The 15,057-nt window shown below is 37.7% G+C and overlaps 2 protein-coding genes across 2 annotated transcripts in view; one reads left to right on the forward strand and one right to left on the reverse strand.

Moving 5' to 3' along the window:
- The window catches only part of LOC140243667 (dynein heavy chain domain-containing protein 1-like), a 133,263-nt gene that overhangs the window by 49,342 nt on the left and 68,864 nt on the right, over nucleotides 1-15,057 (reverse strand). The window lies entirely within an intron of this gene.
- Nucleotides 1,685-4,328, forward strand: LOC140244070 (uncharacterized). The gene has a single exon (XM_072323720.1). It carries the CDS (start codon nucleotides 1,685-1,687, stop codon nucleotides 4,316-4,318), a length of 2,634 nt encoding a protein of 877 aa, XP_072179821.1. The 3' UTR covers nucleotides 4,319-4,328.

Below are 15,057 nucleotides of genomic sequence, written 5' to 3' on the forward strand. Positions count from 1 at the left end.
AATACATTTTCACATCGCATAGTACAACATTGTAGGTTAAAATTGCTAAAGCGAGAGACAGCAATTCAACTATAAGATATACCAACATATTGGATACATAACATATCAAATCTGTGCTATGAAGTAAGAGAAGTGAAGGATAATATAAGGCTGATGGTTATACAGAAAATGTATTAAAATTTGAAGCAACTTATTGGATTGTTGACAGAATACAGCAACACTGTACAGCCTTGTGAAAATTCATGTTGTGTTTCTGAATCTGTACACAAGACAAGTTACTCGGCAGTCGACCCATTCCTTGATGTACAAACACAAGGCTCAATGTGACACAGACTCTAAACCGTGTGACCGATGTACCTGCAGAAAGCTACAAGATCACATGGCCCGGGCTAGGTCTGCACTTACAACACAGATTACACTACCAGCGCTTGTCACAGCTAGTAGAAGCCAAATGAGCCAACTCATGCAGACATTGGTACCTCCTATGGAAGAGTGCACATACAATATAATAACCTCTGCATAGTTAGAAGTGGCACATGTGATATATTAGATTACAGTCAGTGTATATAATGACTTGCATGTCTTTTTTTTTTTTCCTGCAGTCTCACATGAGCAGGATGTGGATTCTATGCATCCATGCATGTGCACTTGAGCATGGCGCTGTAAAACTAAACTTTTAAAAGCCACCACACACAAGACAACTATTCAAGCCATACATGCATGTACAGTGTTGTTTACATGCCACCAGTGCTCTTTAAAGGGGTGATATACATATTTGTAGTTTTGGTTGAGGTGGGGATTCAGATTTTAACATTTTACAAGATAATCAGAAACCTCTCGTAAAATATGAAAGGGCATACAATTGTATCAAGAGGTATTCAAAGTTATTTGATGAAAATCAGGTTTGAAATGGCTGAGATATCAACAACAAAAAACACACACACAGTATTAAAAACAAAGAGGTCCTAATAAATGGTGGGTCCCACCTTTTTTTATGATCTCTTTGTTTTGGATATCTCAGCCATTTCAAAACCAATTTTCATCAAATATTCTGAATTCCTCTTAGAATTGTATGCTCTTTCATATTTCATAAGAGGTTTCTCATTATCTTACCAAAAATAAGCTGGAAACCTGAAGCCGCATCTCAACCAAAATCGTACCATCCCTTTAAGCTAACTGTTCATCTCATACTGTACTATTTGCTTTGGGGCACTTTCTGTCTAAGGATATATGGTATTGATGGCAGGTTTTTCCTTCCTATTTTCCTTCACACTGCTCTATCATATGACAGTAAATTATTTCAGCATGAGGAACATACAAATAGCATGCTGGTGAGTGTACTTTTCACCTCTAAGATAATTGTATAGTGCAGGGTGTGTTACTCTGTCCTGTCTCCCTCAATTCACTGTTCACCGGTGTGACAGAAATATACAATACTTGAGAAGTAAACACAATTAAATGAATAGAGCTTAACACTTCACATTGCTGACATATTTTCAAAGATCACAATAGCGTCCCCACTGAATAGAATTCCCACTGACAGCAGTTAAGTTATGATACCTTGCCACGACTGATTTCATTTCATGCCACATTTGCTAAATGTGTTTGTGTATATCTCCATTGATTTCTTTGTACTGCAGGGAAAAGCAACATGGCGGGTGCAGTACTGGGAAATGTATGAGAAATGAATAGCACAACCAACGATTACAATGGCTCATTCAAGGTTCGCAAAAATTTTTTCTGCAATGGCACAGACAACACCAAGAGTCACATAGAGGAGTTCATCAACCGCCACCTCGTGTGCGCTGGGTGCAGGGGGCACTTTCAGACACCTATCTACACCCCAACCCTGCTTCCCTGCCTCCATTCCATCTGCCCTTCTTGTCTTGAGGAAGCCTCCACTAGGGCCAATCAGACAGGAGAAGGTGTCCGCATAGTGTGCCCAACCTGCAAACAGACGGTGCCCTCCGAACACGGCCTGCTTGGACAGGACGCCGTGCAGCTGGACTATCACGCCGACTTCCTCTTTGAGTATCTGGGCTACACCAGAGGGTTGGTCAAGCTCTGTGAGGGCTGCGAGAAGCTGACAACGATTGCTGTCGCCTGCTGCTCTAATTGTGTCAAGCTCCTGTGCAAGGAGTGCCTAGTGAGACATCAGTACACCGTCGGATACAGTCACCAGCACTTCCAGGACGTGAACGACCTGACCGAACAGGACTGGACGGTGTTTCAACGGCAGCAGAAGTTCTGTGTAGTTCATCAGAGCCAGGCCCTGACACTCTACTGCAACGGAGACGACTGCAAACTTCCTGTGTGTCTTTCTTGCTGCAGGAGTGACCACGCATCAGCTGAGCACAACATTTCAGATTTATCATCAGTTATTGAACAGCTCAAGGCGGAGCTTGTCGAACTTCTCATCATGAGTGAGAACCAGACCAAGTTATTGGAGAAACTCCTAGAAAACATTGACAGCGTTACTGCCAAGCTGACAACCAATGCTGATGAGGCCACACGCCAGATTAAGGCATTGTTCTCGAGATGCCACAAAGTGCTATACGAGAGGGAGGCAAAGCTCTTGGAGTCTGTCAAGAATGCACATGAGCGAATGCAGCAGGGTCTCAAGCAGCAGAAGGATGATGCCAAGACCATGTTGGCACACGTTGCAGTCATGTCCGACTGTGCTAATAGCAACAATAATCAAAACAACAAGGTATCCTTGGCAAGAGTGCAGAAGAAATTAGTCAGTTTTTTCCAGGAGGTGGCCAATGGGACTTTTTATCCTCTACCTCTTGCCAATAGCTGTGTGGAGTTCAGTCATACAAACAATGAGGCTTTGACATACTTTGACAGTGCTGTGCGGGATTTGGGGAAGGTGATACAGAGTGATGAAGTGCCTTTCTTGACCCTCGTTCATCTGGAGGAATCCTTTGTCTACCAGGAAAACATTGTTTCACTTGAAATGACCAACCTTCAGGGGGAACGCTCAACTCATGGTGGGGCTATGATCACAGCCAAGATGGTGGCTCCATCGGGAGAGAATGTTGAGTGCATAGTTGTGGACAACATGGACGGGTCCTATGTCATTAGATTCTTTCCATCTGATCCTGGTGAACACTTCTTGTATGTTGAAGTTAGTCGAGAGCCCATCAGGGAAAAGCCTATCAAAGTGCCCGTGCATGCGCTAGCAACAGAAATCAAAGGTGAGAACACTGATGAGGAATGCTCCATTGAAATATTTGCCAAGGATTGCAATGGGAAGCGCTCCTCTTTGTCAAAGGATCTCAAGTTCAAGGCCGACATTCTTGATCCTCAAAGAGAGCAGCTGAAGCCTGAACTCTATTACTATCCGTACGGTCATCACTGCATTCTGTTCCGTCCTAAGGCCGTTGGTGAACATAGAGTAGTTATACAACTGAATGATGTTACCCTCAAGTGCTCACCTGTCATTGTGCCCATTCATCGGATCATCACCTGCAAAGTTGACAAGACCCAGTTCTTCTTAGAGAACATTTCTGGGATGACTGTGACAAATATGGGCAAGATCTTCTTGGCTGACACCATCCAGAACGAAAGAGTGCTTGGTTTCACAGGACATGGCGAATGTTTCATCAAGATCAAAGTGCCCTACAAAGGTGATGCCCTCATATCAAAGGACAGGAAGGACAACCTTGCTCTCTTATTCCCGTATCGACAGGTCATGATCTTTTACAACCAGAAGGGGAAACAGATAAGGTTCTTTGACACTCCACAGGTGGTAAATCCTGTATCTATTGCTGTGACATCAGCAGATGAAACCCTCATCCTGGAATGCCTCAGTAGTTCTATCCTTGTGTACAATTCTGCAGGAATCCTTCAGACCACTGTGGGCGGTGCCAACCATGCACTTTCCCTAGGCTACCCTGTCTCCATGAGCCTCGACTCCAGAGACAACATCTACATCAGCAACAAAACTGGTGGTGCCATCCTCAACCTGACCTGGAAAGGAGATTTCCGGAGGGAAATTGCCCTCTCCGATACTTTCAATCAGATCGGGTCTGTCGACTGCACACCTGATGGCTACATCCTGATCCACGAGGAAAAGCTCTCCCAGGTGGTGTACGTCATCAGTCGATCCAGCGGCAACGTCTTGAGGTCTGTGAACGTCCATGGCATTGTAGGCTTCCTGGAACACTTGGGAGTCACTCCTGATGGTTGCTTCATCAAGCTAGATCGCAAAACGGGTTGTCTGAGGAAGTATAGGTATGCCTACTACAGCTCAAAGAATGGAACTAGACAGAAAAGTACTCCGGCCGAAGATGTCTTTGAGGTGATAGGATAGAAGCTTAGCAATGGGCAAACAAAAAGTTTGATATACGTGGCTTGTTATCACACTTGGGAGTAGTAGCCATGAGCACATCATGCATGAAATAATTTACAAAGAATTACTTGTAGTGTAAAGCAATGTATACCTTCACACGTGGCTGTCTGTGTAAAATGGACTTGACAGTCTGCATCAAGATTTCAAGTCCAGGAATGGCACATTTCTGTTTTTGTTTTTTTTTTAATGCTGTATCTTTTTATTGTAACTTTTATTTGTCATTGCTGATATTACCCCCCCCCCCTTTTTATTCAAACTGTGCTCTATTTTGTCACAAGCCACTGCTTGTTTCAGTTACAGAATTATCAAAAGCCTCTAAACCATGAAACCTATTGGGGGTGACAAAAAAGACAGTGTTTAACATTCCTTAACATTGCATTCTGTGGCTCAAACTAAAAGATTCTGAAACTTTGCTGACTGAGCCGTATCATGGTGCTCAGATGGATGTTCAAAAAAAAAAAAAAAACACCACCCCACACACTATAAAAACATGCCAACTATTTGGGGAATTATATGCTGTCATTATCAAGATATCTATAATAAAAGATCACCATGGTGATGTTCATTGAAAATTAGCTTCCAGAAATCTGTGCCACTCATAAAAAGCGCAGTTAGGGTTAAGCCCCTGGAATCATCATCTCAGAATACTCCTGACATTATACATACAATTGTAGGTTGACATGAAAAATGAGAAAGTTCACATTAATATCATGGTGCAGAGCATGTATAACAATTGATTATAGTCATATAATTATTATGACGCACATTCAAAATAGGACCTGCTATTACACTGACCTCTGTATATCATTCCACACAGATACCAGGGTGCTAAAACCCTGTTTGCCCAATTGCCCTGGGCAACTAAAACCCAGTGTGGGGCAAGTGGCATGAACAGACACTTCCCTGTTTTTTAGGCATGGACCCATACTTAGTAATAGATGGTAATGCTGGAAACAACACGTTTTGTAATGCCCTGTGATATTGGAAATTCTGGAAACATAATCTGTTTCTGGGCAAGTCCAAGATATCGCGCACCTTACGTATGGGACATTCAGAGATTTCAAACCTCTGAAAAGTAATGAAGGAGCACTTGGATTTTATTGTTTATCATCAGGAGGACTGGTATCCTTGAGAAGAATATTGTGTTTAAGTTTGGTGTCATTTGACCTTGGGTTGATTATTTTATTAAGAAAAATATGCCAACTTACGTATGGGACCAGAGAAAAACTGGATTTTTCAAAATAAAGTTTGAACTGAAAATTCTCTGAAAGTACCTTACTGATCAAGTTCTGTTTGGAAGTGAAGAAAGGTACAATACTGAAGTATCTTTCAGCAAAGTTTCACTGCAAAAGAATAAAGCATATTTTCATGAAGTTGGTTTAATTAACGAAAGTACACCTTACGTATGGGACATGGCTCAACTTACGTATGGGACATTTGTCTTTAGTGCACAAATGCATTCATGGGAATGACTTTAAATTTCCCCATAGTGTCATATTCAGTTCCACAAATCATGCTACAACATGTAACAAATGAAATAGACTTCTAAGTGGGTACTTTCCCGGTTCAGGTACCCAGCAAAAGCTAAAATAAAACAAATAAAAGTAATTACCAATTTACAATTAAATGTCTTAGTTTGGATTCCGTCATGCATTAACACTGTCCTCATGATGTCTACACATGCAGATATAGTATACTGACACTCTATTTCTAGCCCATTTGTAATTACTCTAGTCAATATTTTTTCATCAAATGAAAAAAAAAAATGAGCAAATTCTAGCTTGTGACCTTGATATAGCATACATGTACATGTACAATAACTAATTTGTAGTCTTGATAATTTCAACTTTAGAATCAAATGTCATGTACAATGTATTTGCAGATACAGTTTGAAGTGGGTACTTTCAGTAGCTCTAGGCTTACCTTGCAAGTTGTCTAAGTTTTTATAAAGCTTTATAATTGTTTGAAATGCAGCACAAAACACAACAACAAGAGTACTTCATTTTGCTCTGTAATCATGTTTTGCCATGTGAATTTTAGCTGAACTGCAATATCAATCAAATTTTAATGAAAGTTTTAGATTTTAAGGAGATAGAAGAATGTATGTACCAATGCTGTTTCTGTTTTTTTTTTTTCAAATTGCTTGGCTTCGTGTCTATGAAACCAAAGACGACAAAATTTGTGCTACTTTGTACATACATACATGCTTGTGTAGTGATACAGGAAAGATTATCATTTGCACATTCAAATCTAGATTTGAAACACTTAAGTAACTCACTGATCTGCAAATTACAATTTTGAATAAATTCTAATAACCTCATTTGATCATACACTACCAGATTGCAGTGTATGTTGATAATTGTGTAGATGTGGGGTACAAAGTAAGTATGAGTTGATGAAGGTGTCTCAGAGCACATCTGTCTCTTCAAACACAAAATAGAAAAGAAAATTGAATTTCCTATTTGTTTGTGTAATTTGTGTTTTTAGCACTCCAACCACAGAACCAGTATTGATATTGTGGTTTATAGCAAATGTAAACTATAGTCTTCATTTTACAGGATTTTCAGAAATCATGTTCATGACCTTGATAAGTCATGACATATTCTGAGGGTGAACAGTTGAAATATTAACAATCATATCAAAATAAAAAGTACAAGTGTACTCTCATAGGGTTTTTCCTTTGCTATCAACTCAAGTAATGACAAAGTTACCTGCTCACACCTTAAGTGATTTTTCTTTTCAGTAAGACCTATAATGTTGTCATTGATGCGCGCCATAAGCACAATTGTTTTGATTTCGCTTTTGAGGCTGTACAACCTGTGGTACATGCTGAACAGTGTACTGCACCTAAAATGACACTCAGAGAATCCCATTCTTGGACAAAGTCATTTTGTAGAGAGGTAAAGTTGAAAATGATAACTGAATTAAGAAAATGTCCAATATCAAAATGTTAACGGGGAATGTTAATTCAAGACCAGCTGCACAGCCTGTAATGAAAATAAGAAATTACAAGTATAAATGAATATTCTTTATTTTCCTTTCTTAATCATAGAATGACTCAATAATGCTGTTCTTACACTCTCCCTGAGGTCATCTGAGTAGGAGAGGCAGATATATAGACATATTCTTCAGAGTAGGTGCAAAGATAACCATTAACCAAACAAATGTAAGGACATATAGCATCCATGTCAAAAGGCGGTTTTCCCATTCACTTTGCATGTAATGTCCCATACGTAAGGCATTTGTCCCATACGTAAGCAAACTTTAATTAGTTATAAGATGAAGGACTAATTAAATTTCCTCATTTAGTTTTGCTAATCTGGAGTTGAAATGAATAAATTAGAACTTCCTAAAGTATGATTGGTCAATGTTACAAATCTTCAGAAAAAACTTAAAAAAACATACTCAAATCCTTACGTATGGGACACTATGTTCTGGGAAAGTGCATAATTTGCATAATTAATGTGCTGACCTTGTCTTACCAATCGCAGATTATACTAACTCATACAGGGGTCATGTCCATAAAGGAACTAGGTCAAGGACAAATTCAACTGATTTTAGATGAATATTTATAATTTGTCCCATACGTAAGGTTTGTTTTTGATTTATGCAAATCAAGGCCATATTTCTTGCATAAATTTGCATAATTCAATATTTTCTTTGCTGGAAACATATGATTTAACTCTTTGGCTACAAGATGATATCAATAACTTTTTGATAAAATCAAGATGAATTTTGAGCATCTGAGGGGACATTATCTTGGACTTGCCCTTCTGCATACTAAACACCTGAGTTTGAGCCAAGTCATAAACAAGTTGCAAATAAACAAAGTTCATCATATTTATATTTTTGTAGAAAACATCATTTTGAAAGAGGAATGTCATGGGATCAATTCATATCTATTCTTGTTGAAAGTAATAAAACTTGCTGCTCATTTCTCATGGCCTTTGAACATTCTATCTTTGGTGTACATAAACTCTTCCATCATTTATCTAGGGGGCTATTAGCATACACTGTACATTTTATTCCAGTGGGTTAGTACTTGCTTCCATTGTAAACTTTGTGGAAAAAAGTGAAATATTTCTAACTTGTAAGAGAATCTGTCTGTACATTCATTATGTCACAGAGGATCAAAAAAAAAACCAGCAGAGCTGCCTATCTTGTGTAAATATTGGATTATTGTCACTTTAGAAGCACAAGGTCAGTAGTGCTTACAAATGTAAATCATATAGCTTATACCCTTCTAGCATTCAAAAGGACTCTATGAAGTTTTGAAAGTATCATCTTGAATCTACATTCTGTTTACATACCATGTACCTGGACTGTTGAGGAGTACATGTATGTATGTGAGAAGTTTTTGTTTTGTTTTGATATTTTGACATTGAGACAGCAGCAGAATATTATAAAAGGTGTGCAATGTTTGAGAAGATTCAGTGTACATGTGGAAGATATATGTGTCCCTGCATCACAAAACCAACAAAAAGTCGCCAGACATGGATTTTTAGTTAAGAGGAGATTCTGAAAAGGCAGACTCAAAGCTTTAAAATGATGTATTTATTTCTGTTACAAAAAAGGGTGTCTTTATTACTTCACTTTGTTGCAATATTTCAAACTAAGCCAAAGCTCAAATAACTCCAAAACTGTAACAATAGACTGAACACAAAGCAAACGAGTTTAAAACAACGAAGAGCAAACTCTACTCAATTCAAAAAGACTCTCCTAACCTATCTAAATATTGGAAAGATAGGACACACTCTGGAAAGTGTGAACTGAGAAAACAGGCTTTGAAGTACAGGGTCTATTCAAGCAATTGATCTTTACCAATTAAGCTATGATAGCTGTGGGATGAATGGAACAAAAAACAGGATGTTGACCACTGGAGCAACAACAATGAAGGAATTATCAGATTAAACTGAAATTGAGCATGATTCATTAACACATTCTGTAGATTATAAAAGCCAACTTTCAATGCAGCAGCACCATTCTTTCCAAAGTTATTGGGGTTGAAAGTGAAGAATATTGACAGGGTTTTTAAGAAATGAAAAGAGGGCGCTACGAGAAACACCTGATCACACTATTCCACCAAAAAGTGTTAGAGAAAAACTGCTGAAAACACAAGTTCCTGTTTGTTTTATGATCCCAAACTTTAACATAATGTAGAAGAAGACTTGCTCTTTCAGATATTATGAAAAACTCAAGATTGGTTAGGTTGGCCCATTCCACCTATTTTCAGTCCTCACACAAAATCACTGCGTGCGACTTTTTGTTCATTTTGTGATGCACGGTCACATATACAGGTATGATTTTCATTGCCTTATGACGTTCCCTACCAGAGATGAGAGCATGGACAGTACTATGCTGCGAGATCAGCGTGAATGAGCAGCTGTTCTCAAGATTGTTGATCGTTTAATATGCACTTCTCACGGGCAGTGGTTTGAATCTTGAACATATAACACAGTGCCTAGATTACAGAATTTAACAGCCTTTATTCATAAGAAAAATTAAATTTATACAAAATCATGTATTTGCACTGTGGTATTATACACAACCCACCACCTAGACATATCTCTGTGATTTTGTTAATAAGTTGATATTGTTTATTGTGCACTTGTTGCTTGTGTGTAGCAGCAATACAGAGCAGAAATTAGTGTTTGTGTGCAGATTTGTATTAAAAGGAGATTTGAAGTATTAGAATACATGTGAAACCTGTTCACAGTTGGAAACACTGTACAGAGCAAAAGTATATTATGTAACAAACATGTACAAAAAGAATATATATTGTATATTGTATGTCAAAATCATACCCACCACTGAGATTCCTTACATTTACATTTCATTTTACATGTACATTGTTGCACACTGTTCATGAAGAGGCTATGTAAATCTTGAGTGTCAAATATTGCATGACATGCATTTTTGCTTACTGTGGAATTACATATTTGTGGTTGCAAACCTATTGATTATCTATTCAGTGCACAGGTACATGAAATTTGATGGCCACACATTGTCATCAAATCCATAATCACTATAGTGTACATGTGAGATGAAACTGCTACATGAATGTCATGGTGCGATATTTACTACATACTGTGTACCAACAGATGCCGCTCTCAGTATTTTTGTAAATTTGATATTCTATAAAGTCAGAGCTTGCAATTGTGCTGAGAAGAGTGTATGGATAACTCATCTCTAACCCACAGTATGTACACTACGTGCAATTCTAAGCCAGTAGCAAGATGTCATAAAGAATCATGTTGCCATTGTTACTGTTCCTGAATCTTCTCATGTGCCGATTAATGAGGGCAGGAGAGGCCCACATACAGAAATATAGCATAAGACGACATCATATACAGTATTACTATGTATATGTTGCCATAGCTACATGTACATAAATGTATTCCTGCATATTCTTATGTGAAGATGAATAAGGGATGGAAGGCCACCATACAGAACTGCAGCATCACAAGATGTCGTTATACACATACTTTAAAAGTGGAAATTTTCGCGGTGTTGAAATTTTCGCGCATTTCGCTAGCACGAAAATAAGAGCACACAAATATTTTTGCGCTCCATATCTTCCAGTAATTGATGTCTTGATTCCACAGAATTAAAAACACACGAAACTCTTCTTACCCAGCCAAGCGCGAAAATATCCACTTTTACGGTATTTTATTTTCTTTGCATTTTTGCATTTTTCGGTGTGCAGATCATGAGAAGCAAGCATACAAATATATGGCATCGCCACTGAGTTTCGCTATTAAAACTTACATTATATTTCTTACCGTTATACGTATGTTGTTTATCTTTGGTGGGATGCCACTAATATGGCACATTATGGAATATGGGGGTTATCTATCAAAACTATAGTACATGTATTTGTTATGTATGTTTCCTAATGTTTAAAATATTTATAATAATTTTAGGACTTTTTTTTTTTTTTGCTTTCTTCTTTTTTTTGAGTAGGGAAAAATAAGGAGAAAATGCAAATCTGTTACATTATATAAAACAAACACTTATTGCATGTAAAAAGAGGCTTCCAATGTTTGTATGAAAAGTGCCACTTCCTACCAAGTATAGTAGATACTTTGCAAGTTAAGTGATTGGGATTCACATGGGTTAGGCATTCAATATAGAGCTGTTACCAACTTGGTGATGAGAAAGATACGAAGTGAAAGGGAATGATCAACCCAAAATATATCCCGTGATGAAACCGTGTGTCAATTCTCATGTGGGCACATTCCATTCACGACAGGCATGAATACGTTTCAGTCAGAGCAGTAAAAAAGATAAGAAAAGAAAAGAACCAAAGAGGAAAATTGAATCGATAACGAGAAATCGACAAAGCATTCTCTTGATTTCCTTTGAAATACATAATGCATGAGACTTTTGTTATTTCACTACAGTCGGCGATTGGCTTTCCACTAACTTCTATCTCAATGAGTAATGTACATGTATGGTGCTAGATAGAATCTGTGTAACATAAATTTTGACTACAAGATATCATATCGTCAGACTTTCTGATGGTCTTTTTTGAAGAGAACAAAAAATGTGTACTCAGCTTTGTCAAGATCTCTCAGTTTTCATGAAATGTTTGGATAATGCATTCTGTACATAGTGCTGTGATGTTAGGAATTCACAGAATTCTTTATTAAAAGGTTGTCTTCTGTCACATGCAGCAAATTTATCTCCAAACAAATTCATCACAAATTTTGCACCACAAAAGATTTGCCATGGTCGTGTTGTCAATACGGCAAAACTTGCTGCTGCACAAAGGACACAGTGTCCATTTTCGCATCAACTTTCGTCTTACTTGTTCTACTAGAATCACCATTTTGATATCCTTGCATGCCTCAATTCAGTTTGTCTTCCTGGACAGAAATTTGTAAAAATGTGACACTCTTCGCTAAATGTGTCACAATGTTTGTTTAGAAGAGTATTTTCCTATCAGTATACATGTATGTCAACTTTTATTCTGTTATTTTCTGTCCATACAATTTTCATGCAGAGTTTTATGACTATTTTGTATATTTTAGGGGAACTTCAAACGAATGTTGCACTCTACATAAATAGAATTTCTTGTTTGGTGCATAAAATCAGAAATCATCTTCCTTTCCATGAATTGTACAATGTATGTATATTTATAATATGTGCATGCATATGAATGATTAATTTCTGAAGTGTACTTTCTACATTCTGTTCTCAAAATGTGTTGGCCGAGACACTTTTGTGGTAAGATGCCACATGGTGGTGTGTCATAACCTGCTGATGAATTAAAATTTTGGATACAGCATTACATGAAACCAGACTGACACATCTAATCAAACTGTGTGTATGACGCTATGATGAGTGCTGATTGAGAACACTTTCATCCATAGTACAGGTCCTGAATAGAGTTGAAATTAACCCGTTCCTTCTGCAATATTCTCCCAGAACCTTCAGTGCCCCCAAATGACATTCTTTTTGCCCGTCGACAAAAAATGGACAGGTTGGTAATCCACCTGTGCAAAAGCAGTCAAGCAGTACATGTATTCCCTTTCCATGGTCAACTGCATGCGCTATCGAACAATGCGAAACATTGATTGGACATGAAATATGAATAGACCATGCACCAGGCTTGCAAACTTTTTTTTCAATACACAGTCTATGAGGGCACTAGAGTGGGGTCAGTGAAAGTCAAAATCTAATGAGCTCAGTCCTGATAGCTACATTTGTATGTACGTCTTAATATGAGTTTCATAGCAAAGCAAGCTCAATACTATGTCGGAAAAGGTACGGTGAATTAGACAAAATACAGAGTTTTGATACAGAAATAGAACATGTATTGATGGAATAAACTCCAATCTTCCAATCAAAGGCATATTTCTGGTCAGCGTAACACTGTGACTATGTATCTGAAACTTCAGACCACAAACGCAGACACTCTCGTCTACATTTTGGGGCTTTTTTTTAACAAACTTCTACATCTAACTTTTCTAACTTCATGAACTTCTGATCAGTAAGAAACATGTTAATAAACAGAGAATAAGCGGACTAACTGACATTACAGAAAATTAGAGAAGATTGATGGTAGAACGTTGATTTGAAAAAAAAAGATATAACATGTAAGAACACACATGTATATCAGTTTTCACAAAAACAATGATACCAATTGCAATTACATACATATGTATATTATGCAAAGCAACTGAATATGCTAAACCCTCAAAGGGCCGGGGGAGGGGGGGGGGGTTGAATCAACCCCCCCTCGACATTTTCCGCGACCATTCTGCCGCGCGTATTTGTTTGACCGCGCCGCTTGTGGACTTTTTACTTTCAAGTCTCGCACATCTTATGACACCATTTTCGTGAAAATCGGACATACCATTACAATGCTGCATGACCGAAAATTACTCAAAAACTTGTTTTTGTGTACAAAGTCTATGCAAATACAGTTTTCTCACCTTATTCAAAAGGATATGATCATTTTCACTTTCACTGGCTGAAATCAATTAATTTTGACATAATTATGCTTAAAATAGGTTCTGTTAAGAAATTTTGTGGAAAAAAACCCAGAAAAAACAAGGAAATACATTAAGAAAAATCATAAAACAATAGAATACATAAGAAATTAACTTTGATACCAGATTTTTTTTTTTTTCAAGTACATTGATAGGTATGCTACAAGGAATAATGTTAAAAAAATTAGGATGCCATCAGCTCTATTTTCTGAATTAGAGCAAAATTTACGATTTCACGCATATAACTAATATAAAATATAAAAAATGAAAAATTCAATTTTTTCTTTTACAGTTTGGTAGTTTAAGCAACAAGTAATGTATGTGCCAATTTTCAGGGCGATTGCAGGATCGGCGGCCGAGATCTCGGGGGGGGGGGGGGGGGGGGGGGGTGGGGGGAGGGTTGAATAAACCCTCCCCCGGCCACAGAACAGGCCAAAAAGCCCGGCCTGGTTAGGGTTAAATATTTGGTAATGATAACTTGCTTTTACATGTAAAGGGAACTATATAACACGAATGCATTTGACTTATGTTGATTGATGATAACCTCAACATCACGTATGTGGCCAAATTAATATCTAAAAAACATGCCATGTATTTCAAAATAAATCTTCACATATCTTGAGACTACTTGTACTTGGATATGGGCCCCCCCCCCCAAAAAAAAAAAAAAAAAAAAAAAAGAAAACCTTCCACACCAAAATTCTGCCTGTGGCATCATCTGTCAATCACTTCTAAAGTTAGATATGATTAACAAAAGACAATACAGGGAAATATGCAAGTTATGCTCAGGGTAGGGAAAAAGCATTCCAATGTCTGTTGTCGACCAAAATACTTAGCAATGATTGACAGATGATGTCATTGACAGAGCCCTGCTTTTGAAGGTTTTTTGTGGGCGTATCCAAGTAATCTGAAGAAAAATAGTATAAAAAATATATATGTGTGTATAAAACATATGGCATATACACTGTACATACCACCTTCAGAGTGATGATCAGGGTATTATCAATCAATGCAAGTCAACATGCATTTGCATCGCATGGTTCCTTTGATTATAGTCTTTATCAAGTCAATTTGAAGACGGTATGGAATAGGGTCCTAACGTGAGAAAAGTTATGTTACAGTTGTACATCAGTTTCAGTCAGTGCAACCACTCCCAATACACATTGATGTTTTCTATCAATTTCTGAATGTAGCCCAGTGTGT

The sequence above is a fragment of the Diadema setosum genome, chromosome 20 (genome assembly GCF_964275005.1).
Source record: "Diadema setosum chromosome 20, eeDiaSeto1, whole genome shotgun sequence".
NCBI lineage: Eukaryota > Metazoa > Echinodermata > Echinoidea > Diadematoida > Diadematidae > Diadema > Diadema setosum.